The sequence below is a fragment of the Akebia trifoliata genome, chromosome 3 (genome assembly GCF_017979445.1).
Source record: "Akebia trifoliata isolate Shusen 1 chromosome 3, ASM1797944v1, whole genome shotgun sequence".
Taxonomy (NCBI): domain Eukaryota; kingdom Viridiplantae; phylum Streptophyta; class Magnoliopsida; order Ranunculales; family Lardizabalaceae; genus Akebia; species Akebia trifoliata.
In genome coordinates, this window is record NC_141377.1 from 49,602,760 (window position 1) to 49,630,730 (window position 27,971).

Below are 27,971 nucleotides of genomic sequence, written 5' to 3' on the forward strand. Positions count from 1 at the left end.
TTTAATAATTTGAATCGTTGATTTTAATTATTTATCTCACCAATGAAGTGGGAAAGTGGAATTAAAAAAAGAAAAATGGTTGTTGGGGTTCATTGAGTAATTTCCTCTTCTCTATTTCCCACTAACCCACTCCTAGATGCATGCCCAACTCAATAACTTACACCATCGACTATGGGAACAATTTGTTTATAATGTTGTTGATCTTGAATTAGGGTTTCCCCTAATTTGCTTTTCAGTGTTATTCTTGTGGACATGCCATTTCTGAAATCTCAAGCATACGAGCCTAACCAATCCAGATTTGGGATTTGTAGGATTTGCTGTTAACAAAAATATGTGCTAAGAGAGAGTCGATGTGAATCATTCATCCAAGATGTCTTGTCTAATATAATAATTGAAAATATCGTTTTAAGTTGATGGAATCTCACTCCATCAATTGGACGCTAAGGGTTGGATATTTGTCACTGAAAAAGCCGTATCAAACTCCTTTGCCAGAAGCAATAGGTCTACAAATGTATTCTCTATATCAATCTGGAATCCTAATATGCAACCATCTATGATCACATCATCTCTGCCTCTCTAAATTCAAATTGGTTTGGAACCATCCACAACAAACTCTCATGCATAAATTCCTGATTTTCATGGCCACATGAAACAGGAAGTGCTTACTTGAATCTTAACCATCAAATTGATGTGATTTTTCTTCTGATTGGTTGATTTGGAAAGTGTTTCTTCTGGATATGCTCTACTTTTTGATGTATTATCACCCATATTATGCATCACAATTCTGACTTGGTTCGGCTAGCTGATTAAACAATGGATAGCAAAACATCAGAAGGTGAACAGTCAAAAAGAATGAAAGAGATCATTCATTAGATCACAGTAACACAAAATCCCTCATCAATAGTAGTCGAAAAACGATCCCATCGTGTCCTTAATAATGTCCATAAAACATAACGATCAATACATTGTGGGTTAAAAAATTGAATTTACATTAAAATTTGGTATATAGTTTAAGCACAATCATGAATGACATAAAAGTAAAAGAAAAAGCTCTGCAATAAGATCTACGAACTCCAGAGGCAACCTAGCAACAAAAAACTCAAAGGGTTACTGCTGACATAATTGGTTTAATTGTAGTATATTTGCTCTTCGAAATTCTAGAACAGAACATGAACATCAACAGCACCGATGATAATAGAAAGAGCCTGAAATACGTTCTTATCTCTTGCATCCCAAGCTCAAGCACCTCCATTCTCTTCCCATATCTGCTGCTCCTTTCCATCAAGTACCCATCTAAATACTCATCTATCGATACCAATTTGTCAAGGTTGGCAATAGATGCATTAGAGTGAATTAAATCCAACCCATGGGGTATTGTCTTGAAAATCGTGAAGAATGCTGCACACCAGTCGTTGAGAACTCTCTGAAATCCAACAACAGAAATTTCAATGATACATACTTAAACAAACAAAAATAGTTACACATGTTTTAGCCATGAAGTTGCATACGTTGAATGTGGTCAGATCGATTGGATTAAACATTCTGAAACAATCTTTTGATGAAGCTTCTCTGTCTCCATAGATCTAGACAAAGACAAAGTATAAGGAACCCCATCCATGAATCTCTTGAGTGAGCAGATAGAAGAGTGGTGTGTTACTGACCTCGAAGGTGAATGCCATGGGCACCTTGAGGACATCATACATGTAATCTGTTGCAGTTCCATGTGCCAGATACCTGGAATATGTAGAGTTCAATGAGGATAGAGCAGTGGAAAAATGCTAAAACAATATAACCATTTAGAGCTATTTAGAATTTTTTTTTATTAGCCCCATTTTTTGGCTAATGAGCTACCAAGTCTCCAGGTTAGAACAGCAACGTATAAATGGTGGAAACACTACACGTTTTGGTTGATCACATCAACATGGTTCAAACAAGGGGTATTGAGGAATCCTTGGTGTTGACATCCCTGAGACCATGTAATTTGAGGTTTGACCAATGCAGATGTTGAGAAAAGTGATCTTCATGGACTATATTTTTTAAGGTTCTTAGGTAAGAATAAAGTTTGTGTAGAATGCATATAATTAGGAAAAGACTTCAAAATTCTGACATATGAAGAAGACGAAACATCATTGGAGCATCAATAAGTCACTCTTGTATATCCCTTGTTTCTTGGAATAAGGAAAAAAACCTCTTTAGGAGACTTTACAGTGACTTACTAAAAATGCATTCTAATGCCAATTTTTTTTTTTTTTAAATATAAAAATGCCAAACAATGATTCCATGTTTGGGTTTACTGTAATTAGTTGTAAAATAATTGCCAGTCTTCTGAACTATGGGAACCACATGTCCATGGCTTTTTTTTATATCTATTCTCAGTATATAATTGAATACAAACCCAACAGAGCCACCACCAGACCCAACCAAGCATTGGTCCTTGCAGTGAAGATGGTTCACGTCTTTGAGCATCGTCTTCATTATATGTGATGCCAGTCCATCTGGGGTTGTGTTCTTGTGATCATATGGCATAAACAGAGCCTGATTGAACCAGCATCAATGTAAGAATGAAATATGATGGAAAGGATAAGACATGATATTTATAAAAGAAAAGAAAACAAGGGAAAATGGAGGGTTATTAGGTGAAAGGAAGAAAAAGAAGCTAGAAAATCAATAGCAGTGCTGACAATATACAGAAAAATAAAAAAAATTATTTGGACTAAACAAACTTAAACTCTTTAAGTGTTCCTGTATTGAAAATGGACAGGGTGCTTTGACTAGATTTAGTGTCACACAAGCGATTGAGGGCAGAAACAAGAAACGAGCACACCAACTAAAATTCTTAACAATATGAATGACACTTGCCTCCATTCCAGAGTGCACATTGACCCATATATGTGGATCAAATGATTTGGAGAGTTTCCGCATTATTTGGGCCTCTGGTTCACTAAAAGGAGCAGTTCCCGGATTCTCTTCATATGGATCATAATCCTACCAATGAAAAAGAAAAGCCTTAGCAAAGAATGAGATATAAATTTTCTGTCGTATCAAAATAAAGAAGGGAACACTAATCAGGAAGAAAATTGACTGGGCAAGAAAATATCACGGAATCATTAATTTGGGGGGGGGACCTGTTAGCCCAACAGAGCTTTTTGCTTCAAGCATAAATTTTAATTCACCAAAAATGATTAACAAGTTTGAGATTTCATCACAAAAAACTAAACAATGAGGCACAACGAACCTTCTCCTTTTTGCCCCAGTCTACACTCCAATTCCTGTTGAGATCAACTCCCCTTCCTGCATAACGAAAAAGGACATAAGTGTTCCACTAACTAGACAAGCCACATACTATATATAAGTCATAAAATGAAATTGTATGACCATTTCTCCTCTCACAAAGGTCTCCCGCTTCAACAAGTTTGCGACCATTCAAATTTTCCATTGGTACCACCTGCCAATCAAAAACCATATCTTATATTAAGATTCCAAAGAAATCCAACATAATGATTTTATTTTTCCTTCATCTATGAACACTAGTCCCTTAACACTCAGATAGGTGTAGACCCATAACTCAGTTGGTTAGACACATTGCCAAAAAACTACAAGGTCGTGGATTCAAGTCCAGCTTACCCATAAAAAAAAAAAGAAAAAAAGAAACACATAATATTCAAGTAGCATAGGATATCAATCAACAAACATGAAAGGTATAAAGGGGCAACTCCTACCCCCAGCAAAAACATCGATTTCTAATTGAATGTTAGAACATAAAAGTTAATTTTAAGAATTTGAATATCCAATACCCAAAACACAACAAACTTGAACTTCCAATAACAAGTTTATTTGTATGGTTTCTTATGATGTTACACAATAGTGAGTCAAAAAAACAAGTCAGGTTTTGCTTCCAAAACTTTATGGGACCGATTTGGTGAGATTCTTTTGCTGGAAGACCACTCATCAAAAAGACAAGTCTCTCATACTATGCTCTAATATAATAGAGCAACTACATGAAACCCATTTTGGTACCTATAGGCTGTAGGAAGGGAAGAAGTGAAGTCCATAAATATGTTTGAAAATGATTTACTTATACATTGTAAGCATAATCAAGCCAAGATACCAGCCATTGAACCCATTCCTAATTTTAGCACACACTGTTACCTTTATCACAAACTTCTCGAGTGTATTGTTTAGAAATTTTGTGTCCATGTTTGGCATTGATTGATCTTCACTTAAGATGGAAATGAGCCTCAATGCGAGTTCTGAAGTAATAAGTTCCCTTCCATGCTGTCCAAAACTCTGGAAGACAAGTAATCCTCTGTCAAAAACACCAGCCATTACCAATCTGAGACATTCTATCAAATTACAAGAAAAAGGTCTTCAAATGACCACACAATTTTCTCCAACAAAAAAACAATTCCCCATAATTTATAGGCACCATGGCCTAAACCAACATGAACTAACGGTATTGCAGTAAGAATCTCAAATGATCTACTCAAATAGCAATTGATACAAACAGTAAGCGAAATACTTACAATAAGGATTCGAAACTTTGAATTGTCATTAATCTCTCTCGTAGAATGGCCATAAGTAACTACTAAGATTTCTGCATAGTAACCCTTATTTCGAGTTCTAATTGTCTCCATCTGTTTACAATAATTATAATTGATGCATTCAGAAGCCGAATTCTTAAATCATTAAATGACAAATGATTTACTTACAGTCAATTTGTCTGGGTGACGACCCACCAAGGCTTTAATTTCACCCATCAAAACTTCACTGTGAAATCCAGTAAAACCAGAAAATAGAATCAGAATCATTAAAAAAAACCCATAAAATTTCTCTATAATAAAAGGATCCAGGCTCCTAATATATAAAAAAAAGGTCTAAAACCAATAAAGAAATAAAAATATGCAAAATTCATCCAGATTCAATGTCGTTCCGTAGGAAAGGTTGATAAAACTATTCAAATTAAGAGCTAAACCCTAGAAATCCTGAAATTAAAACTGATTAATCCAATAAAATCCACAGAAAAAGAACTGTTTCTAGAGATGTCATACAGAAACCCAATTCAATTACATCTACAGTTACCCATAATTGAAAGAAAAACTCATAGAGAAATTAAAAAACTAACACAATTCATGATTTCTCTAATCAGAGCAAAAAAGTTGACTAATTCAAAATAAAATAAACTGGGTTTTATAGAGCTGACCTCGAACGGTATAGATCTCGATCGAGCGGAGTGAAAGAAGGTGAGGTGCGATTTCTGCCATTAACGACCAAAAAAAGTTGAAGAAAAGCAGAGAAGAAAAAGAAGAACAAGGAGGCGGAGCTCATTTGCACAGAAGAAACTCTTCTCTTTCTTTCTCTCTTACTTTTCATTTGTTCTTCCTGTTTTTGAGCGAAAGTAACAAATGGGACAAGACTTTCAACGTTAAGTCAGTGAATAGTGGGTCTTCTTCACCTTCCACGTGGGTGGCCCAGATAGTTTTGGAACAGATTCGAGTGATCTAGTGTATATAAACGTAAAGATGAGATGCTTGTATGTCCCAATGATTGATGCACACGTGGCATCAACGAGTTAAATTTTAATGGGAGGCAAATTTTAATATGATTAATTAATGGATTAGATGAACCTTGGGTCTATATGATTTGTTAAATCCCAATCTTATGTTGCCTGTTTCATCGGTTCGAATTAGGGTTGGTAGTTCGCTTTTCTCCATTCTAGAATAAAATCGACGTATAAAAATAGTTTCATAGAGGGCATATGTTCAATCGCTGTGTTGCATTTGATGCTGTAGATTTCTCAAAATTTATCCTTAACGATCAATTTTTATTATTCTTGATGCATACAAACGATATAAAAATAAAAAAAAATAAAAGTAAAAGAAAATGGAAAAATGGAGAGACGAAAAAATAAGATTTATTCATGGGATTCTTCCAAAATTTGGACTATATTCCCTGATTCTGAAGAATCATTCTACTATTCTTAAAATTATTACAAGATCTACAAAATCTAGTCTCTTATACCGTTTTTCTTACTTCCTTTATTACCTAGTAACGCTCTTAGATAAATACAAAAACTAAATCCTAAAAGAAAAGACAAATAATTCATGATTCTCTAATAAATCTATTCTTATCTAAAAATAAATTCTGTTCAATCAATTATGAGATTTTCTATTTCTGGATAAAATTACATTCTTAATCAAATAAAATATAATTCAAAATTTATTAATCGATGTCTCGGAATATGTGTTAAATTTATTGTGTGATTAATCATCAATATTTACTTCATTTACACCACAAGTCTTATACCACTTTTTACTCACACATTTTCCATAGCCCAACATGAACTGAACCATAAACCAATTCATTTCGAACTAATTCATGACACTAGTGAATCTAATAACATAGATGTAATCCATGGCTTTCAAACCTGGTATCTTATCGTCATCTTGCCTCCTAGTGATATGTAGTGCACTCGTGCGAGCCATCTTGTCTCATTTAAGTTGAAGCACTCAAATTGGTTCAAAATTATTTAGTAATACATATTTATAATTAAAATTTCTACTTTAGTTTTATAGGTCATGTGACAGATTTATACATTTGTAAATTATTTTATATGAGAAACAAAAGATCCAGACAAAGTTAGGAGTCATTGTGGACACTAAACATGTCAATGTGATGAACACTTCTTACAAGAGACGAACTTTAAAACCATGACCCGACCACTTTTATTCAATACTTCTATATAAATCAAATGGATGAGGCAACACTTTGAATCCCATGGACAAAATAACCAATCAAGCAGATTTATTGTGTATATCTAATAAGAGTGGTCTGGAGGATTTTCATGAATAAGTGGACCCAATAAAAAGTTTCATGTGTCTGCATGATAGCTGAAATATTCAAACTGACCTCTTGTCGGTATGGCCTTAGCTAAGTTGGTAAAGTGTTTGGAGTGTTAATCCCAGAGCCTAGGTTCAAAGCTGTTTGAACCTTAATGTTGATCATGAACCAAGAACACAGAGATTTATTCTTATTACTCTTATAGTACATGATTAAAGGTAGTATTTTGTTTTTTTAAGGGGGTTCTGAACCGTAGGCCTGACTAGTAGGGACAGTGGGGCAACTCTCCTCTTAGAGCACAAACACCACCCCCCCCCCCCCCCTCCCCGGTTACATCTTATATCCTGCAAACCACATATACATATCAAGACTCTTTCCTTTTTGGAGGAATGTTTTGGCCACTACGTCCAACGATGGTTGATTAATATTAAAGATAATTGCTTAAAAAATGATTAATGAGAATTAGGATCTTTTACCTCAGGAGTTGCGTAGTTATTGCAATGCATATTTTTTAAGCTAACTGATTCATTAATGATAGGCTTTAAGAACCAAAGTTCAGTTAGTTTTTGTCTCTCTTCCATTTTTAATAGAGATTTGAACTCACTATCTCTTGAAAACCAAAATTATTTGATTAAAAAGTTAGGGGAAACTTTTAAAATCTTGAACTAAAGTACATTTATGAAATCTTACATTTTCTCTTTAATGATTTACTCCCACATGGAAAAAGTATAGACCATTTAGTTAAGAGGTGTGCTGGGTGACACAAACAGAGACACAAAAGTGACAAAATGATGTGGTGGTGCGTATATAATTGTAGATGTTTTTCTATGAGATACGAGTAAAAAGCATCTAGAGTTATGTGCGCACCACCACGTTAATTTTGCCACCTTTGTGTCATTCCAACATTGTCCTTTAGCTAATAATAGATGCCCTCATTATCTTCTTTGTTATTTAAGTGTGGGGCTAGAAATCTAATAGATGGTGGCTTGCCTCATAGCATTTGTGGATACTTTTGAGATGCACTTTGTACTTATCTTTATCCCAAAGAGCAAAGGGATCTTTTCTATTTGTGATGTGTGACGACAACAATTGATTTATTTATCATTCATCTGATCATCTATGATCCCAAAATTGATTAAGAAGCAGTGTGATGGTTTGGATTCGATTGCCCATTGTTTGACCCAAAAATTTATAGATCAAAGATTATATGATTAATGATTCATAGTTATTGGAGTATTTGGTGAAAAATGCTTGAAACCAATATCTCGAATGATCAATCAGGATGATTTTTGTTGTGTGGATATCTCAAAGCTTGTCTAAACATTCTTCCGTCATTTTGCAATATATTTTTGCACATACACACACACAAAAAGGAGAGAGATTTACTAGGTGGACCTATTTGTTGTAATTTTATTATAAAAACTCCCTTACTTCATCAAGTTTGTTACTTGAATGAATCTTACTCATGATTTTTAAATTCATCTGAGATCGAGACGTATCGTCCGAATTAACTTGGTATTGGAATTGAACGAGATCAACTCAAAAAGTCATTTTTTGACTGAGATTTATGACTCACATTCAATTTTTTGAATTGTCTCTCGAGACATCTCAAACGTATCAGAAAATTTGTTCAAGACGACTCGATATCAGAACTGAACGAGACGAGATACCAAATTTAAAAACCATGTTCTTACTTTATGAATTAAGTTAGCATGATTAACCTGGTCATTAACAAATTTGATAAAGAAAGGTTTGGTGGGTAGCAAACTTCATAAAATAAGATGCTATTGAAATTGTCAGAATTCAGAGATTTTTTAAAAATAAAAATGCAACAATTAGATCTGCCAAGTAAATCTCTCTCTCTCAAAAATCAGAAAAAAATAAAAATAAAAAAATAAATAAAACAAACAAACAAAATCGATCACTCCAGGTGGCTTCCACTTGCCGACTACCGACCATGACAAAAGCAAATGTTAAATGGAAACAAGTCAACATCTGTGCCGTACGTGTTTAGTGCGCCAATGGGGGCCATAGCGCACTATGTTGTGGAATGATTCTTTGCTCACAGCACAGCCGTTTGATAATTATTCTCGTCCGTTTTGATTACTAATTTGATGCCTAGATTCCAATAAAAGGGATTAGAATTTCCATCACTTTTATGCGAGCGGATCTTCTATGTTACCTCCTGTTATTACCCCGTAGTACTCTTTGAATAGTGCAGAGATTGTTCTACGAAAAAAGTATCATAGAGAATCAGCTTCCCACTTCTATGTTAATGAATCTGGTTTATAAAATTTTAATTTAATAATTTAAAATTTTAATGATATTAAAATAAAAAATAATAATCAAAGTTTTATTTTTAATTCATCAACAAAAGAAGATGTTGACTTTAGTCAAATGATAAATCTAGCATCATTAATTTTGTAAGGGAATATTACCAATATTTTTAATAAAAAATAGGTTTTATTAACACGTTAATGTACAATAAATTTAAAAGTTAAGAATATTTTCATAAAAATAAAATAAATTTAAGGATATTTTTAATACAAAATTTAATTTTTAAAATATATTTATTGCATTTTAATGTGTGTCCCTAAGACACGTGTTGACAAAATCCATAAAAAATACTTTGTGTGACACCAAAGAGACCATAGTTTCCTTGGTGCAAAAGTTAATTAGTTATTCTTATAAGTTATAAACATAAAAAGTTTAGATGAAATCTGTCTCAAAATGTATTAGGGTACCACATACAATTAGACCCAATAATCTCAAGAAATTCAAAATCATCTTGTGAGATTAGTTTGCAGTCTGATTTAGTAATTCGTCGAGGTGTTCAGATCCTTGAGTGTAAAGTTCTCTCCAAACTAAAAGATTGTCAAGTCATCGAGTGAGAACTCTCACTGACAGTGTCAGATCCTTAAATTTTGAAAAATTCTCCTTGACTAATGTAATAACTATGCAAGTGTGTGACTTAAAATTTGTGATAAATTTCAAAGAATTTAAGTTGGAACTAAGTAAAATCTGAGCATAAAATGAATATTAATTAAAGAATAAATCGAGCATAATTTGAGCATAATCTAAGAATAAACTGAGTATAGGCTGAGTATAAACTGAGCATAATCTGAGTATAATTTGAGCATAAACTGAGTATAATTCTGAGAAAATCATCGACGATAACTGAGTAAAATCCAAGATAACCCTTGATGGTAACTGAGCAAAATTCAAGATAACCCTTAACGACAACTGAACAAAATCCAAGATAATCCTTGACGGTAACTGAGCAAAATCCGATAACTGAGCAAAATCCAGGATGATCCTTGGTGGCATTTGAGCAAAATCTAAGATAACTCTTAATGACAACTGAGCAAAATCCAAGATGACTCTTGGTGATAACTGAGCAAAATCCAAAAGATTTACAATGGACATGACTTTGATCTTAATTAATTTTAAGACAACCGGGCGGACTCAAATGTTGGCCCAATTGATTTGTTGAAATAGATTTTTAATATAACTCAATGCTGTCTCTTGTCCACATGTCCATTCAATAAAGTAAATTGGACGAACTCGATTTTGGATTTTTCTTCAAAATAAGGAGTTGGTTTGAATATCTGTCTCTCTCTCTCTCTCTCCATTTTCTTCAAGTTGGAATGATTCTTTCTTTCTCTCTTCGTTCAATCCTTCCGAATGTAGAATTTGTTGTCCGGCTTTGACGTGAAAACTTTGATGTCGAATACTTTTAATCTTTTTTATTTATTAATTATTATTATTAATATTTTAAATAAATGACTTCAACCTTCTTTACATTTTAATATATTATACACTCTTTCAAATTGACTGGTGAGTTTTAAATTATGATTCATAAAATTTCTACTACATATCCCAAATATAAAGTCCACAACATGAATCTTATTTCACCATTCAAATCATCTAGAACCATATCCACATTGAATCCCATTGCAAATATAAAATTAATTTGTATGGGAGATATTCAAATCGAACTTGATTAATTAGTTGAAAAACTTCAATCACATATAAACAAAATGTAAAACTTATTTTTAGAGTCAGGAAAATAAACTCATATGTTCATACACAATTCTTCCAATATGCCAACATCAAAGTCTTTTTAGTTTTTCTTGACATTGATCGCTGGGTTTCCCCACACCTTTTTCTAGTCCCCCCGGTCGCACCTTTACCTCATGGAAGTTTCCCAATATGCAACAGATAAGTCAGGAGGTCACTTAGCGTCAAACACACGATCATAGTAAGCAAACCATTGTCACTAGTTCTACCCCTTCAGTGTATAATCATCAAAGTCTTATTCCAACTCTTTGTTGTAGATGGAACAAATCTCTTTTTCTTCTATTTCTTCCTATAGAAAGTCATGTTTTTGAGAATGACCAACAACACAAATAGAAAAACACAGATTTTCTTTTGTCATCTTTAAAGAGTGGAACCAGCAAAACGCATGTAGACTTTTATTTATTTATTTAGAAGTGTGCCTCATCAATACAATATAGCAAGATTGTGAGGTTATAAAGTGTACACTCATCTAAAATGTTTATTATTGAACAATTTGCACCAAAAGTCACTTATAATCCAGATACATAGTAATGTAATGAGATTAAAGGAACCTCAAACACTCATTGACGAGAGAGGTATGCATAATCCAGAGGTCCATAAGGCTCAAATAGCTCTGCGAAATATCCCTTCTTTCTTTTGGGGTTGCATCCCATGTCCCTACAGAGTTGATCATTGTACCATATTTGAAGAGCACCCACACAAGATCCCCTGTAGTACTCCTGATTGTACCGCTTCATGTATTTTTCCCACCTCAACACATCTTCTTCCATTTCTTTTATATTGGGCAACTTGAATGTCCCCTCGAGAAGATGTGCTAGCCATCGACACCTTATTTCTGAAGTATATAGATTCGAAAGACTCTCAGAGTATCCTATTACTGCCAATTGCGGAATTCGGGGATGTATGCATTCTCTGCATTATTAACATAATATAATACTAAGTTTAAAGATGAGTCGATGTGACATGGGACTGATCAATGATACATTCTTTTTTGCTAAGATGAATAAATTAAACTAAGAAATGAATAAGACCTGTAGAGTGGAATTGTTGAAGTTGATGATCCCATTATGTATTTCTGAAAGGTGGGCGATGTAAAAATGTTCTTTAGCTTTTCATCACCCTTGTACCCTGTAGCAAGGATCACGATATCCGTCTTTATTAGGTGTGCAACATCACCATCAATCATCAACCCATCTTTGCAGAAGCTTAAATTCTTTGATTTTTTCAAAATGATACTCCCCTCTTCCACTTTGTCGTAGAAGTCATCGGGGACAGTCGAAATCAAACAAGTTGAAAGTTCTCGCGAGAAACTATGTTTTGGTATCATTTTGTACTTCTTTAAGGGAAGCTTCCATTTGATATAGCTTTCAACAAATTTCGAACATACCCATCTCTGGAAATCCGAGCATAGAATGGTTAGAGGTTCACATTCTAAATGACGTTCTGCAATAGTTTAACCACACGGACGTAAAGAGAGAATTAATGCAATAAATATAACTCTAAAATATTCTTATGTAGGAATTTACCAAAGGTGAAAGCAGGGTGGCCAAGAGACTAAGAAAGAATCCTTCACCGGGCTTATGGACCATAAACTCTGAAAATCGATTAAGATATAAATACCCAAGAGGAACCCCCCACGGAAGGTAATTAGGAACATTCCAATGTTCGGTCTTGTATATCAACGTACATGGGTTTTTTATGCCTGTAAACACAAATAAATTGTCATCAAAGCCTCATACTAGAAATTTGGGGTTTGCCGTATGAATCTTGTTCTTCTATTCAATTGTATACAAAGCCATATCTGATATCTTCAATTAATCCAAACGCCTTCCTCAATGAATGAATAAATAAATAAAAAACATTCTCTTATTAGTGAATAAATAAAAAAAATACATTAATGAACTAATAAACAATGACTTTGTTATATAACCAAATAGCATCTAGTTTGATTGGAAACCATAGCCATCTGGAGCATGGTTTTAAAGCCAGTATAAATTCCATCTTGTCTTGTCCCCCATTGATATCGACTTTACTCATTCATCTCATCTTGGACGAAATTAACATTTAACTCGATTTAAAATTATTTATTGGGTCGAGATCAAGAGACAATCTTATTTTGAAAATCATTTGTCCTACATGAGTTAGAAGTTTTAGAATGGGCTGATTTTTTCTTATGCTTCCATCAAAGAACCGTAAATCATTTGCCTTGGGATATGTAGAATCAAATCATTTTCTGGTGTAGCCCAAGGCAAATGGATCTACGGTTCTGTGATTGTGTGTGTGTGTGGGTGGGTGGGTGGGGGGGGGGGGGGAGGGCGGTGGTTCAGACTATTTTCAAGCCATGATCAAGAGTCATAAATAAAATAACCATCATCTATGGTCATGATCATAGCCTAGATCATGACCATAAATGATTTTTTTTATATAAAAAGAAAAAGAAAAATTATTCATGAATTTTATGGCTCACCATTCTCCATGGTGCATTCAATTGCAATATCTAATGCTGATTTCTGTAATCCAACAACTGTAACTCGCTTTCCTTGGATGAATTTGGCAGCACTAGTATCATCCATGGCAGAGTATTCCATAGAGTGTATCACCTTACCATCAAACACTTCTGGGCCTTTATTTGGTGGAAAATCAGGAATGTTAGGAAGATCTGTGAACCGTCCGATGCAAAGAATCACAAATTCCACTTGGTGGACCTGCATGGTTTCATCATGAAATCACCAAATTAAATTAGAATCCTTGACACCAACACTTAAGATTCATCTAATCAGATATATATGTCATTTATATCTAACATCTTAAAAAAGATTTTCAAATTTAAATTAATACCTCAGTTGATTGAGTTATGGTATCTTGTACCATAACATTCCATTTCCCTCTAGGACTGAATGGGTCACCAGTGCCACTCCACAGACTCCATGAAAGCATCTCTTCATCTGATGCACCCTCGTATTCGATACCGATGACTTTCGAGTTAAATTTGATGTATCGAAGCATGTCGAAGCGATGAGCGTAGGATCCTATATAATCCATGACTTTATTATGATCAGGGAATTCTTCTTCTACTGATGAAGGCCATGGAAAATCTGAAAACTGATAAGAGTCTTTAGGAGACTGAAGCTTTGTTATCTTTATTGTGTGAGTCCAGACTCCTCCGATGTTCGATTGTGCTTCGAAGACGATCGGATTGAAGCCGCTCTCCGATGTGTATTTACAGGCAAGAAGACCACTGATTCCGGCACCGATGATTGCCACCCTCCTCTCCATTGTGATGCATTTTCACAAACACACGTTAGTCTTTAATATATGTTTTTTTTTTTTGTGGGCGGGGGTGGGGAGGGAAAATTCACTAGTCTCAAATAAACGGTTGGGATGGTTGAATGATTCTAGGGATTCCCAACAGTTCATCTCATCACTATTGTCGGCCGGATGTTTGATGGAGACTTGGAGAATCTGGTTAGAAAAGTCCTTAAGGTGGATTTCGAGATGATGCAAGGGATGTAGAGCTTGCACTATGCGTTAGGCACTTACAACAAGACTTCGGCCAACCCATCTTACCTACAACTGTCTCCAATAATTTATTTTTCGAAAGTGAGAAGTGACATTTTTCTGTTGGTTGTGTTGTAATTTTAATTATTTTAAGTATTTTGGATTCAAGATCCATGGGATTCCGGTCTGCACGAATTAAAACTTGTATATTTAAATGATTTTGTTTCCATGAATAGACTTAGACAATTAAAATAAGAGAACTTCTATTGGCACCCCAATTTTTACTTTACAACCAATTTAAAATACACAAGTGAAAGGTTGAAAATAAGTAAAAGTTGGGGTGCCAATAGAAATTCTCTAACTTTTCTTACTAAATTTCTATTTTGGGGTTTAGGATCTTATATGAGGTCAATTGTAATTGCAAACAATTACTAGAACTGTTTGAATGAGTGTTATAATGTTTTGTAATGTTGAGATTATAATTTGAACTGAATCTTTTGTAATGTTTGAAGAGTATACTTAATCTTTAATTAAAATGAGATAAATAATTTAAGAAATTAGGATGTAATAAGTAAAAGTGAGACTGCCAATAGCAACTCTCTAAAATAATTAGATCCAATACAAAATTATTAAGTTCCGATTCAATATATTTGCTTAATAAAGGTACCTTATGTTATTTGATTCCTCGATTTGAATTTGGGTTGAGATTATAATGTGTTTTTTTTCTTAAAAATGTGATGTCCTAAATTTTAGTTATACTAAATAGAATATTGATCATATACAAGCATGCTTTCTATATAGATTGAGTTGTTACTTAAAACATATACTTACATTTAAGTTTAGTATAATTAAGGTCATTTTGATTAAAAGTCAAGAAAATTGCAATCCCATGTTCTTATAATTATGTTGGTTAATTTTTAAAATGTATAACTTAAATATCTATTTTAAGATGTAATATTTAAAAACCATTAATATTTTAAATTACAAATAAGGCCTTTTGATATATGTGCATACCATCTTCTTGTAAGGTTATAAAGTCTTTGGATTATTGCCGTTGAAATAATTTTTGCTCACATAAATCTAGGATACACCAATCACATATACACGCCTATATTGAATGCCATTTCTAACTTACAAAAATACCCTTGTTAGTTACAAAATTAACCTTGTACGCTTGACGTGGCAAGTACTGAGTAGTCTGTGAGAAAAAATAAACGACTCGTTGCTTTCATATGTTATTCATGAGAGGTTCTATTGTTACACTAACTTTTGCTAATGCCACCGCAATTCATATGTTCAAATGCTGGTTTCAAATACATTATTCATTTTAATTCTCATACCATATATTTTAAGTGAATTTATCACTTTTACAATCAATGAATTCATTGGTATATCTACGAATACTGACGAATTCAGAATTTTATCATATTGAGCACACACAAAATGGAGATCCACTCATTATAGGCTGGGTGCACATCTTCGGGTGGCATAAGAGAAAGTTGGAGTGGCAATAGAAGCTCTCTTATTCATTTTGATTGAGCACTGAAACTCTGGATCTGTCGTTACCGAATTGTCAAAAAGTCAATAATGATTGTGTCAGAAAAACTGAAAAAGAAAAATCATAATTTATAATAAAACCTTTTTAATCAAATAAAAGTATTTGATATTTTAATAAGAGCTTTTTAACCCTACTAATTTTTATCGCCAATCAACTTATGATAAAAATACTTCCGAGGAGAATGGAGAAATCCCAAAAACTTTTATTAGCTGAAAATTATGGAAGATCAGATCAAGTTGATATAGATACTAATCAAATGGCCCAAAGACTTCAATTTTGACTAATTAGTACATGACATCATCATCATCAAAATCCAGTTCCATGATCACCCTTATTCCAACTATTCGGCAAAACTCAAATTTATTGATTTTTATTCAATGATTTTTGTTTTATTGGTACAAGCATCTAACGTAGGGCTGTCAACGGATAGCTATCCGATCGGATACTGCTATATCCGAATTCGAATCCGAAAAAAAAAAATACTATCCGAATTCGAATTCGAATCCGATCGGATATCCCTAACAAACATTCGAATTCGAATTCGAAAAATATATCGGATATCCGATAATATTCGATCCGATCGGAGTTTGCACAGTCGAAATCCACAGATTTCATTTGAAAACTCTGGCGGGTTCAAATCGTAGAGAGAGAGAGAGAATATATACTTGGGTGCTCGCCGGCGGAAGTAGACATGTCGGAGTTCGCATATTTGAAGTGAAACTCATATATTTCCTTCAAAAAATCACGCCGATTGATTAGATCGGAGCGAGAGAGAGAGAGAAAGAGAGAGAGAGAGAGAGAATACTTGATGCTCGCTGGCCGGAAAAAATCGTAGTCACGGAGTTCGATCGAAATGGAAACCCACCATTAACGTCCTCTGTTGTTTGGGTTGAAGGTGGGTTCGTTTGAGAAGATAAAGATGTGAAAATAGGTTTTGTTGTATGACTCGAATATATAACACCATATATTTGCAGATATAAAGTTTTGTTATAAAACAGAAATACATAATATATGTATTATTTTCGGAGCGGATATTATCGAATCGGATATCGTAATATCCGAATTCGTATCCGAAACTCATTCGAATGTAAAAATGGCATCCGAATCCGAATCCGATATCCGAAAATTTCGGATAATATCCGATTTTTCGAATTCGGATTTCGGCTATCCATTGACACCCCTAATCTAACGTGTTCACTTGCCCCGACTAAAGAAATTGAGTTTTACATAAATCTCAACTTTCAGTGAGAAGGGGTTTGTAAAAGAAGATAGGATTTGATTCTCTTGGATTGATTGTAATGAACTCTAATAAGATTTATATAGATAACAAGAACAATTTTAAATGGACTTAAACTCTGTTTAAGAAATGGATTGTCTAAAAGAAGGATCTAGCTTGAGGACATGCCAAGTCTTCAAATGATGGGCTGAGGTGATTTTAGTTTAAGCTCATAAAATGAAAGAAAGGACGAAAAGAAGGGAAAATAACTCAGAAGATAATATTTGTGAATAAACGGATAAAAATGCCTCTAGTTATAATTATAATTATTAATATAAAATATCCAAAATACTCTCAATGTATAAAAGTTATTAATTTATCCTAAATATTTCATAAATTACACAAGGTACCCTTGCATTGTTTTTACATTTACCCCTTATGGAAAACATTTACCGAGTAAGATTTCAAATCTTAGTAAAGGTCTTTTGACTTCAAATGTATTGGCAATCCAATATCACATCCCTCTATAAATTAAATGGAAAAAACAGGTCCAAATAAAAAAAAATATTATTTTTTTGAGGTTTTGAAAATAAGTGGTTATTAAATGCCCAATGGACTTGCAAATTTAAAATTAAAATTTAAGGCGAAGTATATATATATATGGGAAATGTTCAGCAACAAACATTTTGTTAAAACATTTTTCAAAACATGGGTTAGAGGTTTTGGAATGGGCTGATTTTTGGTGAGGATGATCTCTACGGTGAGTAGATCATCATCACCAAAATCAGCCCATTCCAAAACTTCTAACCCCTTCAAAAATGGTTTACAAAAAATGGACGGTCCATGATTTTTCAACTTGTAAACTGAGACTAGAAGTTTTGGAATGAGCTGATTTTTGGTGAGAATGATCTCCTCACTGTAGAGATCATCCTCACAAAAAATCAGCCCATTCCAAAATCTCTAACCCATGTTTTGAAAAATGTTTTGCCAAAATGTTTGTCAAAATGTTTGTTGTTGAACGGACCCTATATATATATTAAATATTTTGGTTTCCACAATTCTTAGAATTTTGTCCTCAATATCCTCGTGATATGAAATCAGGTTTTTAGGTATCAAAAGGTGTAAGATTTGGAATCTTACTAAGTTTGTACGCTTAGTAAACCCCTTCAAAAATGGTTTACAAAAAGTGGATGGTCCACGATTTTTCAACTTGTAAACATGGGGTTAGAAGTTTTGGAATGGGCTGATTTTTGGTGAGGATGATCTCCTCACCGAAGAGATCATCCTCACCAAAAATCAGCCAATTCCAAAACTTTTAACCCATGTAAGACAAAAATGATTGGCTAAAATGTTGGCCCAAATGTTTGGTGCTGAACGGGACCCGATATATATATATATATAGGGGGGCGTTCAATGGCCAACTTTTTAGCAAACTTTTTGGCAAAACATTTTTCAAAACATAAGTTAGAGGTTTTGGAATGGGCTGATTTTTGGTGAGGATGATCTCTACGGTGAGGAGATCATCATCACCAAAAATCAGCCCATTCCAAAACTTCTAACCCCATCAAAAACAGTTTACAAAAAATGGACGGTCCACGATTTTTCAACTGGTAAACATGGGTTAGAAGTTTTGGAATGGGCTGATTTTTTGTGAGGATGATCTACTCACCGTAGAGATCATCCTCACCAAAAATCAGCCCATTCCAAAACTTCTAACCCATGTTTTGAAAAATGTTTTGCCAAAAAGTTTGCTAAAAAGTTTGCCCTTGAACGCTACCCATATATATATATAGTTTAAAATATTTTGGTTTCCATAATTCTTAGAATTTTGTCCTCAACAACCTCGTGATATGAAATCAGGTTTTTAGGTATCAAAAGGTGTAAGATTTGGAATCTTACTAAGTTTGTACGCTTAGCCTTACTCTTAATATAACTCCCTCTTTCTCTCATCTTTTAGTTTGTGGTAAGAGAAAACTTGTATATTTTAAATATTTTAAGCTAAAATGAAAAGTCTTTCAAAGGTAACGTTTCAAACATAGAGTCCTAGACGGTACATACTTCATAGATGGAGGTGCTGTTTGTTAAACTGAAAAAAATAAGTGCTGAATAGCATTAAGCGCTGAAACTAATAAGCGCTGAATTTAAGTGCTGAAAAAGTTGTTTGTTTAGATGCTGAATCATGTTTGTTACACATTGCTGAAATTGATAAATTGTCTTTGTTACCCTTACAATCATATTATACATTGTTTACATGTTTCAAATGCTTATTTATTATCAAACACAATAAAATATATTATTTTTTATAAAATTAAAAAAAATTTATTTTTAAATAATAAATAATACTCAAATAATCTTTAATTTATAAATAATAATTTCTATTTATAAAAACCCACAAATTTCAAATTAAAAATAATAATGTCATACAAGTCACCAAAATTTGAAATCAACTTTAAAAGAACTTAATTTTGGATGAATAATTTTAGATGGAAATAAAGGATGTGTAATTATAAAAGCACCCTATGAATTAATAAGGACAACCCACATTATAGCAATTTTTTATTTTGTTTTATATGGGTTAAAGTTTTTGGAATGAGCAAATTTTTAGTGAGGATGGTCTATATGGTCTAGAGATCATCCTCACCAAAAATCAGTCTATTTTGAAACTTCTAACTCGTTAAAAATACTTTTTTTTTTTAAAAGGGACAATTTACGGTTCTTGAACTTGTTTTGATAGGGTTAGAAGTTTCAAGATGTGCTGATTTTTTGTGAAGATGATCTCCTCATTGTAGAGAACATCCTCACCAAAAATCAACTCATTCCAAAACTTTTAACCCATATAAGACAAAATAATTTAGCTATGGTGTGGGTTTATTAATTTGTGGGGTGTTTATATACTTACCATGGGATATAAGAGGTAATATCCTTTTAAGAATAAGGGCATACTTGTCCATGTTCAAAAAAATAAAGGGCATACTTGTCCATGTTCAAAAAAATAAAGGGCATACTTGTCCGTGTTGAAAAAAGTGAAGTGCTTACCGCTTCAGCACTTTTTTTTAGCATCAAAATAGTGCTGAATTTTTTTCACTTATTTTCAGCAATAAGCACGAGTAAACAAACGCGCTATTTTGACAAAAGTGCTGAATTTATTTTTTTTCAGCAATAAGCACTAAAAAATAGCGCAAACAAACACCGCCGGAGACTTATTTGTCCTTGTATTAACAAATATGACTTTAAGATTCATTTTCCCAAAAAAGAACCCATCACTCATTCGGAAAAAACTTTGTTTGTACTAGCCATCCCGCTTAAAAATTTCGGTAGAATCTTATTTCACCATTCAAATCATCTTGAACCATATCCACATTGAATCCCCTAGCAAATATAAAATTAATTTGTATGGAAGATATTCAAATCGAACTTGATTAATTAGTTGAAAAACTTCAATCACATATGAACAAAATGTAAAGCTTATTTATAGAATCAGGAAAATAAACTCATATGTTCATACACAATTCTGATTGTGTAAATTTTTAATTCAAAGATTGAGATTTATCTTAAGAGATAGATACATGATGTATTCTTAAAATATCTTTTTATTCAGATTGTTGGATTTTTTGTTTATATGATTAGAATAAATGGGCCACATGCAAGTTCTGTTCATTAACGGACATTTAGCATCATCCTCAAGTAAAATAAACCATTTAATAAATGAGATATTCTATTGCTACATCCACTTTTGCTAACACCACTCTAATTTATGTATAAATTACCAAAGAATTAGCACATTCCTTGGAGTGGCGTTAGCAAAAGTTGGCATGTGAATAAAAGCTCTTTGATAAATGGCCTTCAACCCATATTTATTTTGGGTTGCTAAATTTATGACAGATCAACTCCATTGCCCTGATAAATAAATAAAAAAATCTACTCAATTGGGTCCCTACACACATCAGATAGAATAGATGACGAAAAGCTCAATGAGGAGTGGTAAATGATTGGAACCATCAAATGAGTCAAGGGAGATGTGGTTAGACTATCCAATATGCCAACATCAAAGTCTTTAGTTTTTCTTGACATCGATCGCTGGATTTCCCCACACCCTTTTCAAATGGGACTAGTCCCCACGGTCGCACCTTTACCCAGGGGCGGAGCCAGGATTTTCTAGTAGTGGGGGCAAACTATGATTAGTTGTATAGTTGAAGAACTTGGAATGAGGGAGGTGAGGGTGTGGGGGTAAAAATTGGAGGGAGATGAGGGTGTGGGGGCAAATGGGGAGAGAGATGAGGGAGTGGGGACAAATGGGGCATGTAATTAGTTGAAAATATAGGGGTGTCTCAAAGTTCTGTGGGGGCAATTGCCCCCACCAGCTCCTTACTAGCTCCGCCCCTGCCTTTACCCCATGGAAGTTTTCCAACATGCAACACATAAGTCAGGAGGTCACTTAGTTTCAAACACACGATCATAGTAAGCAAACCATTGTCACTAGTTCTACTCCTTTGCTGTATCATCATCAAAGTCTTATTCCAACTCTTTAGTGTAGATGGAACAAATCTCTCTTTCTTCTATTTCTTTCTATAGAAAGTCATGTTTTTGAGAATGACCAACAAGACAAATAGAAAAACACAGATTTTCTTTTGTCATCTTTAAAGAGTGGAACCAGCAAAACGCATGTAGACTTTTATTTATTTATTTAGAAGTGTTCCTCGTCAATACAATGTAGCAAGATTGCAAGGTTATAGAGTGTACGCTCATCTAAAATGTTTATTATTGAACAATTTGCACCAAAAGTCACTTATCATCCAGATACATAGTAATGTAATGAGATTAAATGAACCTCAAACACTCATTGACGAGAGAGGTTTGCATAATCTAGAGGTCCATAAGGCTCAAATAGCTCTGCGAAATATCCCTTCTTTCTTTTGGGGTTGCATCCCATGTCCCTACAGAGCTGATCATTGTACCATATTTGAAGAGCACCCACACAAGATCTCCTGTAGTACTCCTGATTGTACCGCTTCATGTATTTTTCCCACCTCAACACATCTTCTTCCATTTCTTTTATATTGGGCAACTTGAATGTCCCCTCGAGAAGATGTGCTAGCCATCGACACCTTATTTCTGAAGTATATAGATTCGAAAGACTCTCTGAGTATCCTATTACTGCCAATTGCGGAATTCGGGGATGTATGCATTCTCTGCATTATTAACATAATATAATACTAGGTTTAAAGACGAAACGATGTGACATGGGACCGATCAATGATACATTCTTTTTTGCTAAGATGAATAAATTAAACTAAGAAATGAATAAGACCTGTAGAGTGGAATTGTTGAAGTTGATGATCCCATTATGTATTTCTGAAAGGTGGGCGACGTAAAAATGTTCTTTAGCTTTTCATCACCCTTGTACCCTGTAGCAAGGATCACAATATCTGTCTTTATTAGGTGTGCAACATCACCGTCAATCCTCAACCCATCTTTGCAGAAGCTTAAATTCTTCGATTTTTTCAAAATGATACTCCCCTCTTCCACTTTGTCGTAGAAGTCATCCGGGACAGTTGAAACCAAACAAGTTGAAAGTTCTCGCGAGAAACTGTGTTTTGGTATCATTTTGTACTTCTTTAGGGGAAGCTTCCATTTGATATAGCTTTCGACAAATTTTGAACATACCCATCTCTGGAAATCCGAGCATAAAATGGTTAGAGGTTCACATTCTAAATGACGTTTACTATCGTTTAACCACTCGGATGTAAAGAGAGACTTAATGTGAGAAATATAGCTCTAAAATATTCTTATGTCGGAATTTACCAAAGGTGAAAGCAGGGTGGCCAAGAGACTAAGAAAGAATCCTTCACCTGGCTTATGGACCATAAGCTCTGAAAATCGATTAAGATATAAATACCCAAGAGGCACCCCCCACGGAAGGTAATTAGGAACATTCCAATGTTCGGTCTTGTATATCAACGTACATGGGTTTTTTACGCCTGTAAACACAAATAAATCGTCATCAAAGCCTCGTACTAGAAATTTGGGGTTCACCGTATGAATCTTGTTCTTCTATTCAATTGTATACAAAGCCATATCTGATATCTTCAATTAATCCAAACGCCTTCCTAAATGAACGAATAAATAAATAAATAAAATACATTCTCTTATTAGTGAATAAAAAAAAGAAAATTACATTAATGAACTAATAAACAATGACTTTGTTACATAACCAAATAGCATCTAGTTTGATTGGAAACCATAGCCATCTGGAGCATGTTTTAAAGCCAGTATAAATGCCATCTTGTCTTGTCCCCCTTTGATACCAACTTTACTCATTCATCTCATCTAGGACGAAATAAACATTTAACTCGATTTAAAATTATTTATTGGGTCGAGATCAAGAGACAATCTTATTTTGAAAAGCATTTGTCCTACATGGGTTAGAAGTTTTAGAATAGGCTGATTTTTTCTTACGCTTCCATCAAAGAACCGTAAATCATTTTCCTCGGGATACATATAATCAAATCATTTTCTTATGTAGCCCAAGCAAATAGATCCAGGGTTCTGTGATATATATATATATATATATATATATATATATTTTTTTTTTTTGGGGTGTGGGGTTCAGACGATTTTTAAACCATGATCAGGAGTCATAAATAAAAATAACCATCATCTATGGTCATGATCATAGCCACTAGATCATGACCATAAATGATTTTTTTTTGTTTTTTTATATAAAAAAAAGAAAAAAAAAAATTATTCATGAATTTTATGGCTCACCATTCTCCATGGTGCATTCAATTGCAATATCTAGTGCTGATTTCTGTAATCCAACAACTGTAACTCGCTTTCCTTGGATGAATTTGGCAGCACTAGCATCATCCATGGCAGAGTATTCCATAGAGTGTATCACCTTACCATCAAACACTTCTGGGCCTTTATTTGGTGGAAAATCAGGAATGTTAGGAAGATCTGTGAACCGTCCGATGCAAAGAATCACAAATTCCACTTGGTGGACCTGCATGGTTTCATCATAAAATCACCAAATTAAATTAGAACCCTTGACACCAACACTAAAGATTCATCTAATCAGATATATATGTCATTTATATCTAACATCTTAAAAAAGTTTTTCAAATTTAAATTAATACCTCAGTTGATTGAGTTATGGTATCTTGTACCATAACATTCCATTTCCCTCTAGGACTGAATGGGTCACCAGTGCCACTCCACAGACTCCATGAAAGCATCTCTTCATCTGATGCACCCTCGTATTCGATACCGATGACTTTCGAGTTAAATTTGATGTATCGAAGCATGTCGAAGCGATGAGCGTAGGATCCTATATAATCCATGACTTTATTATGATCAGGGAATTCTTCTTCTACTGATGAAGGCCATGGAAAATCTGAAAACTGATAAGAGTCTTTAGGAGACTGAAGCTTTGTTATCTTTATTGTGTGAGTCCAGACTCCTCCGATGTTCGATTGTGCTTCGAAGACGATCGGATTGAAGCCGCTCTCCGATGTGTATTTACAGGCAAGAAGACCACTGATTCCGGCACCGATGATTGCCACCCTCCTCTCCATTGTGATGCATTTTCACAAACACACGTTAGTCTTTAATATATGTTTTTTTTTTTTGTGGGCGGGGGTGGGGAGGGAAAATTCACTAGTCTCAAATAAACGGTTGGGATGGTTGAATGATTCTAGGGATTCCCAACAGTTCATCTCATCACTATTGTCGGCCGGATGTTTGATGGAGACTTGGAGAATCTGGTTAGAAAAGTCCTTAAGGTGGATTTCGAGATGATGCAAGGGATGTAGAGCTTGCACTATGCGTTAGGCACTTACAACAAGACTTCGGCCAACCCAGATGAGGAGATTTGGGGATTTCGTGAACCGTAATAATTTAATGGACATTCCACTTCAAGGCAGAAGTTATACTTGGTCCAATCATCAAGCTGAGCCCACCCTCAACAGACTAGACAGGTTCTTAGTGTCAGATGATTGGACTTCGATCTTTTGTCAGATTTCTCAAACGGCTATTCCAAACCCAGTGTCTGACCATTGCCCTATTCAGTTGGTAGCAGGGCCTCTCAGTAGGGGCCCCATCCCGTTCCGTTTTGAATTGATGTGGCTGAAACATCACAAATTCAAGGAGCTGATAACCAATTGGTGGAGGAGTTTCTCGTTTGCAGGAACAGCAGGGGAGGTGTTCAAAAAGAAGTTGAAGGCGTTAAAGATGGCATTAAAAGAATGGAACAAAGAATCCTTTGGTAGAGTGGATGCGCAGAGTAAGGACATTCTTTTGAGTATTGAAGATCTGGATCGCAGGGAGGAGATGAATTCGATTTCGATAAACGACAGGACAATGAGAGTAAACCTTCGCGAGAAGTATCAGCGATTGGCACTTATGGAAGAGATTAGTTGGAAGCAGAAATCCAGAATTAGATGGCTTAAAGAAGGAGATGGCAACACGAAATTTTTTCATCGCATGGCCAATGCCCGAGACAGAAACAACCATATCACGAGGTTGTGTGTTAATGGGGAATGGTTGGAAGGGGAAGAGGCGGTAGCAAAGGGGATTGTAGATTTCTACTCGGAACTGTATACCGATGGAGTTGATAACAGACCAAAACCTGATCTACTACAGTTTGACAGGATATCTGAGGCTCAAGGAGATTGGTTGGAGAGACCTATGGAAGAAGACGAGATTTGGGATGTTATCTCAAGCATGAAGAGCGATAAAGCACCGGGACCCGATGGTTTTCCTGTGGAGTTCTACAAAACTTGTTGGGAGACCATTAAGTGTGATTTCATTGCTCTTATTGATGAGTTCTTTAAAGAGGGTGTGCTGGATTGTGATTCCAATTGTACCTTCATCGCTCTGATCCAAAAGGTGGTTGGAACTGAAGATATTAAAGACCTGAGGCCCATCAGCTTGGTGAACACTAGTTACAAAATCATCACGAGCATCCTCGCTAAAAGATTGAAAGGGGTCCTTCAAGGACTAATAGGGTTTGATTTTTTTTTTTTATATTTTCCCTTTTTTTAATTAAAAAATTCAAATGTTTTCATTGCCATTCCATATCCTCTCTCTCCCTCTCTCTCTTAAATTAAAAAAATAAAAAATAAATTTTTATATTTTAAACGGCATTCAATGCTCGTTAAATTTATCTCTCTTTATTTTTTAAATTAAAAAAACGAATTTTTACATTTTAAACGACCAATCAATGTCCGTTGAATTTCTCTCTCCTCTTTCTCTTTCTCTCTCTATTTTTTAAATTAAAAAAAAAAAGAATTTTTACATTCTAAACAGTTATTCAATGTCCGTTGAATTTTTCTCGAAATTTTTTTAAAATGAAACGACCATTATTCAATGTCTGATGAATTTTTCTCTTCACTTTTATTAAATAATTATTATATTTGATTTTTTTTTATAATTTTCCTTTTTTTCTTTAAATAATTAAGAGAGAGAAAGTGTAGAGAGAAAAAGATGAGAGAGAAATATAAAACCGGTCATTGAATGACCTTTTTTTTTTAAATTGATTTTTTTTTTAAATAATTAAGAGAGAGAAAGTGAAGAGAGAAAATGAGGAGAGAGAAAAACATAACCGGTCATTTAATGACCTGTTTTTTTTAAAAAATCGTTTTTTTTTTTTTAATAGAGGAGAGAGAAACACAATCGGTCATTTAATGACCTGTTTTTTTAAAAAATTCGAATTTTTTTTTATTTTAAATAATTGAAGGAGGAGAGAGACTACAACCGGCCAATCAATGGCCGGTTTTTTACCTTTTTCCTAATTTTAAATAAATTTGGTTTTTTTTGAGAAATAATATTTTTATTCGGTTTTTTTTAATAATTTTCCCTTTATAATAAAACCTTTTTAATCAAATAAAAGTATTTGATATTTTAATAAGAGCTTTTTAACCCTACTAATTTTTATCGCCAATCAACTTATGATAAAAATACTTCCGAGGAGAATGGAGAAATCCCAAAAACTTTTATTAGCTGAAAATTATGGAAGATCAGATCAAGTTGATATAGATACTAATCAAATGGCCCAAAGACTTCAATTTTGACTAATTAGTACATGACATCATCATCATCAAAATCCAGTTCCATGATCACCCTTATTCCAACTATTCGGCAAAACTCAAATTTATTGATTTTTATTCAATGATTTTTGTTTTATTGGTACAAGCATCTAACGTAGGGCTGTCAACGGATAGCTATCCGATCGGATACTGCTATATCCGAATTCGAATCCGATCGAATATCCCTAACAAACATTCGACTTCGAATTCGAAAAATATATCGGATATCCGATAATATTCGATCCGATCGGAGTTTGCACAGTCGAAATCCACAGATTTCATCTGAAAACTCTGGCGGGTTCAAATCGTAGAGAGAGAGAGAGAATATATACCTGGGTGCTCGCCGGCCGGAGTAGACATGTCGGAGTTCGCATATTTAAAGTGAAACTCATATATTTCCTTCAAAAAATCATGCCGATTGATTAGATCGGAGAGAGAGAGAGAGAGAGAGAGAGAATATTTGATGCTCGCCGGCCGGAAAAAATCGTAGTCACGGAGTTCGATCGAAACGGAAACCCACCATTAACGTCCTCTCTTGTTTGGGTTGAAGGTGGGTTCGTTTGAGAAGATAAAGATGTGAAAATAGGTTTTGTTGTATGACTCGAATATATAACACCATATATTTGCAGATATAAAGTTTTGTTATAAAACAGAAATACATAATATATGTATTATTTTCGGAGCGGATATTATCGAA

General features: G+C 34.2%; 3 protein-coding genes across 9 annotated transcripts; all 3 read right to left on the reverse strand.

The window, feature by feature from the left end:
• Positions 1 to 938: 938 nt before the first annotated feature.
• LOC147407656 (Zn-dependent exopeptidases superfamily protein) lies at positions 939 to 5,401 on the reverse strand. Of its 2 annotated transcripts, none has more exons than XM_086436314.1 (11): positions 5,201 to 5,401; positions 4,710 to 4,767; positions 4,524 to 4,634; positions 4,150 to 4,287; positions 3,376 to 3,445; positions 3,236 to 3,291; positions 2,860 to 2,985; positions 2,396 to 2,535; positions 1,662 to 1,734; positions 1,509 to 1,583; positions 939 to 1,423 (listed from the first exon to the last, which is right to left on the reverse strand). In XM_086436314.1, the coding sequence occupies exons 1-11, from the start codon at positions 5,368 to 5,370 to the stop codon at positions 1,100 to 1,102; spliced, it is 1,341 nt and encodes a 446-aa protein (XP_086292440.1). In that variant the 5' UTR covers positions 5,371 to 5,401; the 3' UTR covers positions 939 to 1,099. The 2 variants fall into 2 exon arrangements, with proteins under 2 accessions (XP_086292440.1, XP_086292441.1); XM_086436315.1 differs by having other exon boundaries at positions 4,150 to 4,306.
• A 5,884-nt stretch (positions 5,402 to 11,285) lies between these two features.
• LOC147407657 (putative flavin-containing monooxygenase 1) lies at positions 11,286 to 27,905 on the reverse strand. 6 transcript variants are annotated; one of them, XM_086436317.1, is made up of 7 exons: positions 27,735 to 27,905; positions 16,639 to 16,705; positions 13,756 to 14,187; positions 13,385 to 13,622; positions 12,444 to 12,619; positions 11,949 to 12,310; positions 11,286 to 11,829 (listed from the first exon to the last, which is right to left on the reverse strand). In XM_086436317.1, exons 2-7 carry the CDS (start codon positions 16,696 to 16,698, stop codon positions 11,478 to 11,480), a joined length of 1,620 nt encoding a protein of 539 aa, XP_086292443.1. In that variant the 5' UTR covers positions 16,699 to 16,705; positions 27,735 to 27,905; the 3' UTR covers positions 11,286 to 11,477. The 6 variants fall into 6 exon arrangements, with proteins under 6 accessions (XP_086292443.1, XP_086292442.1, XP_086292447.1 ...); XM_086436316.1 differs by lacking the exon at positions 27,735 to 27,905 and adding an exon at positions 16,779 to 16,974; XM_086436321.1 differs by lacking the exon at positions 27,735 to 27,905 and adding an exon at positions 16,779 to 16,964 and having other exon boundaries at positions 13,756 to 14,490.
• LOC147407658 (putative flavin-containing monooxygenase 1) lies at positions 21,835 to 27,608 on the reverse strand. The gene is made up of 5 exons (XM_086436322.1): positions 24,326 to 27,608; positions 23,955 to 24,192; positions 22,992 to 23,167; positions 22,498 to 22,859; positions 21,835 to 22,378 (listed from the first exon to the last, which is right to left on the reverse strand). Exons 1-5 carry the CDS (start codon positions 24,761 to 24,763, stop codon positions 22,027 to 22,029), a joined length of 1,566 nt encoding a protein of 521 aa, XP_086292448.1. The 5' UTR covers positions 24,764 to 27,608; the 3' UTR covers positions 21,835 to 22,026.
• Positions 27,906 to 27,971: the final 66 nt, after the last annotated feature.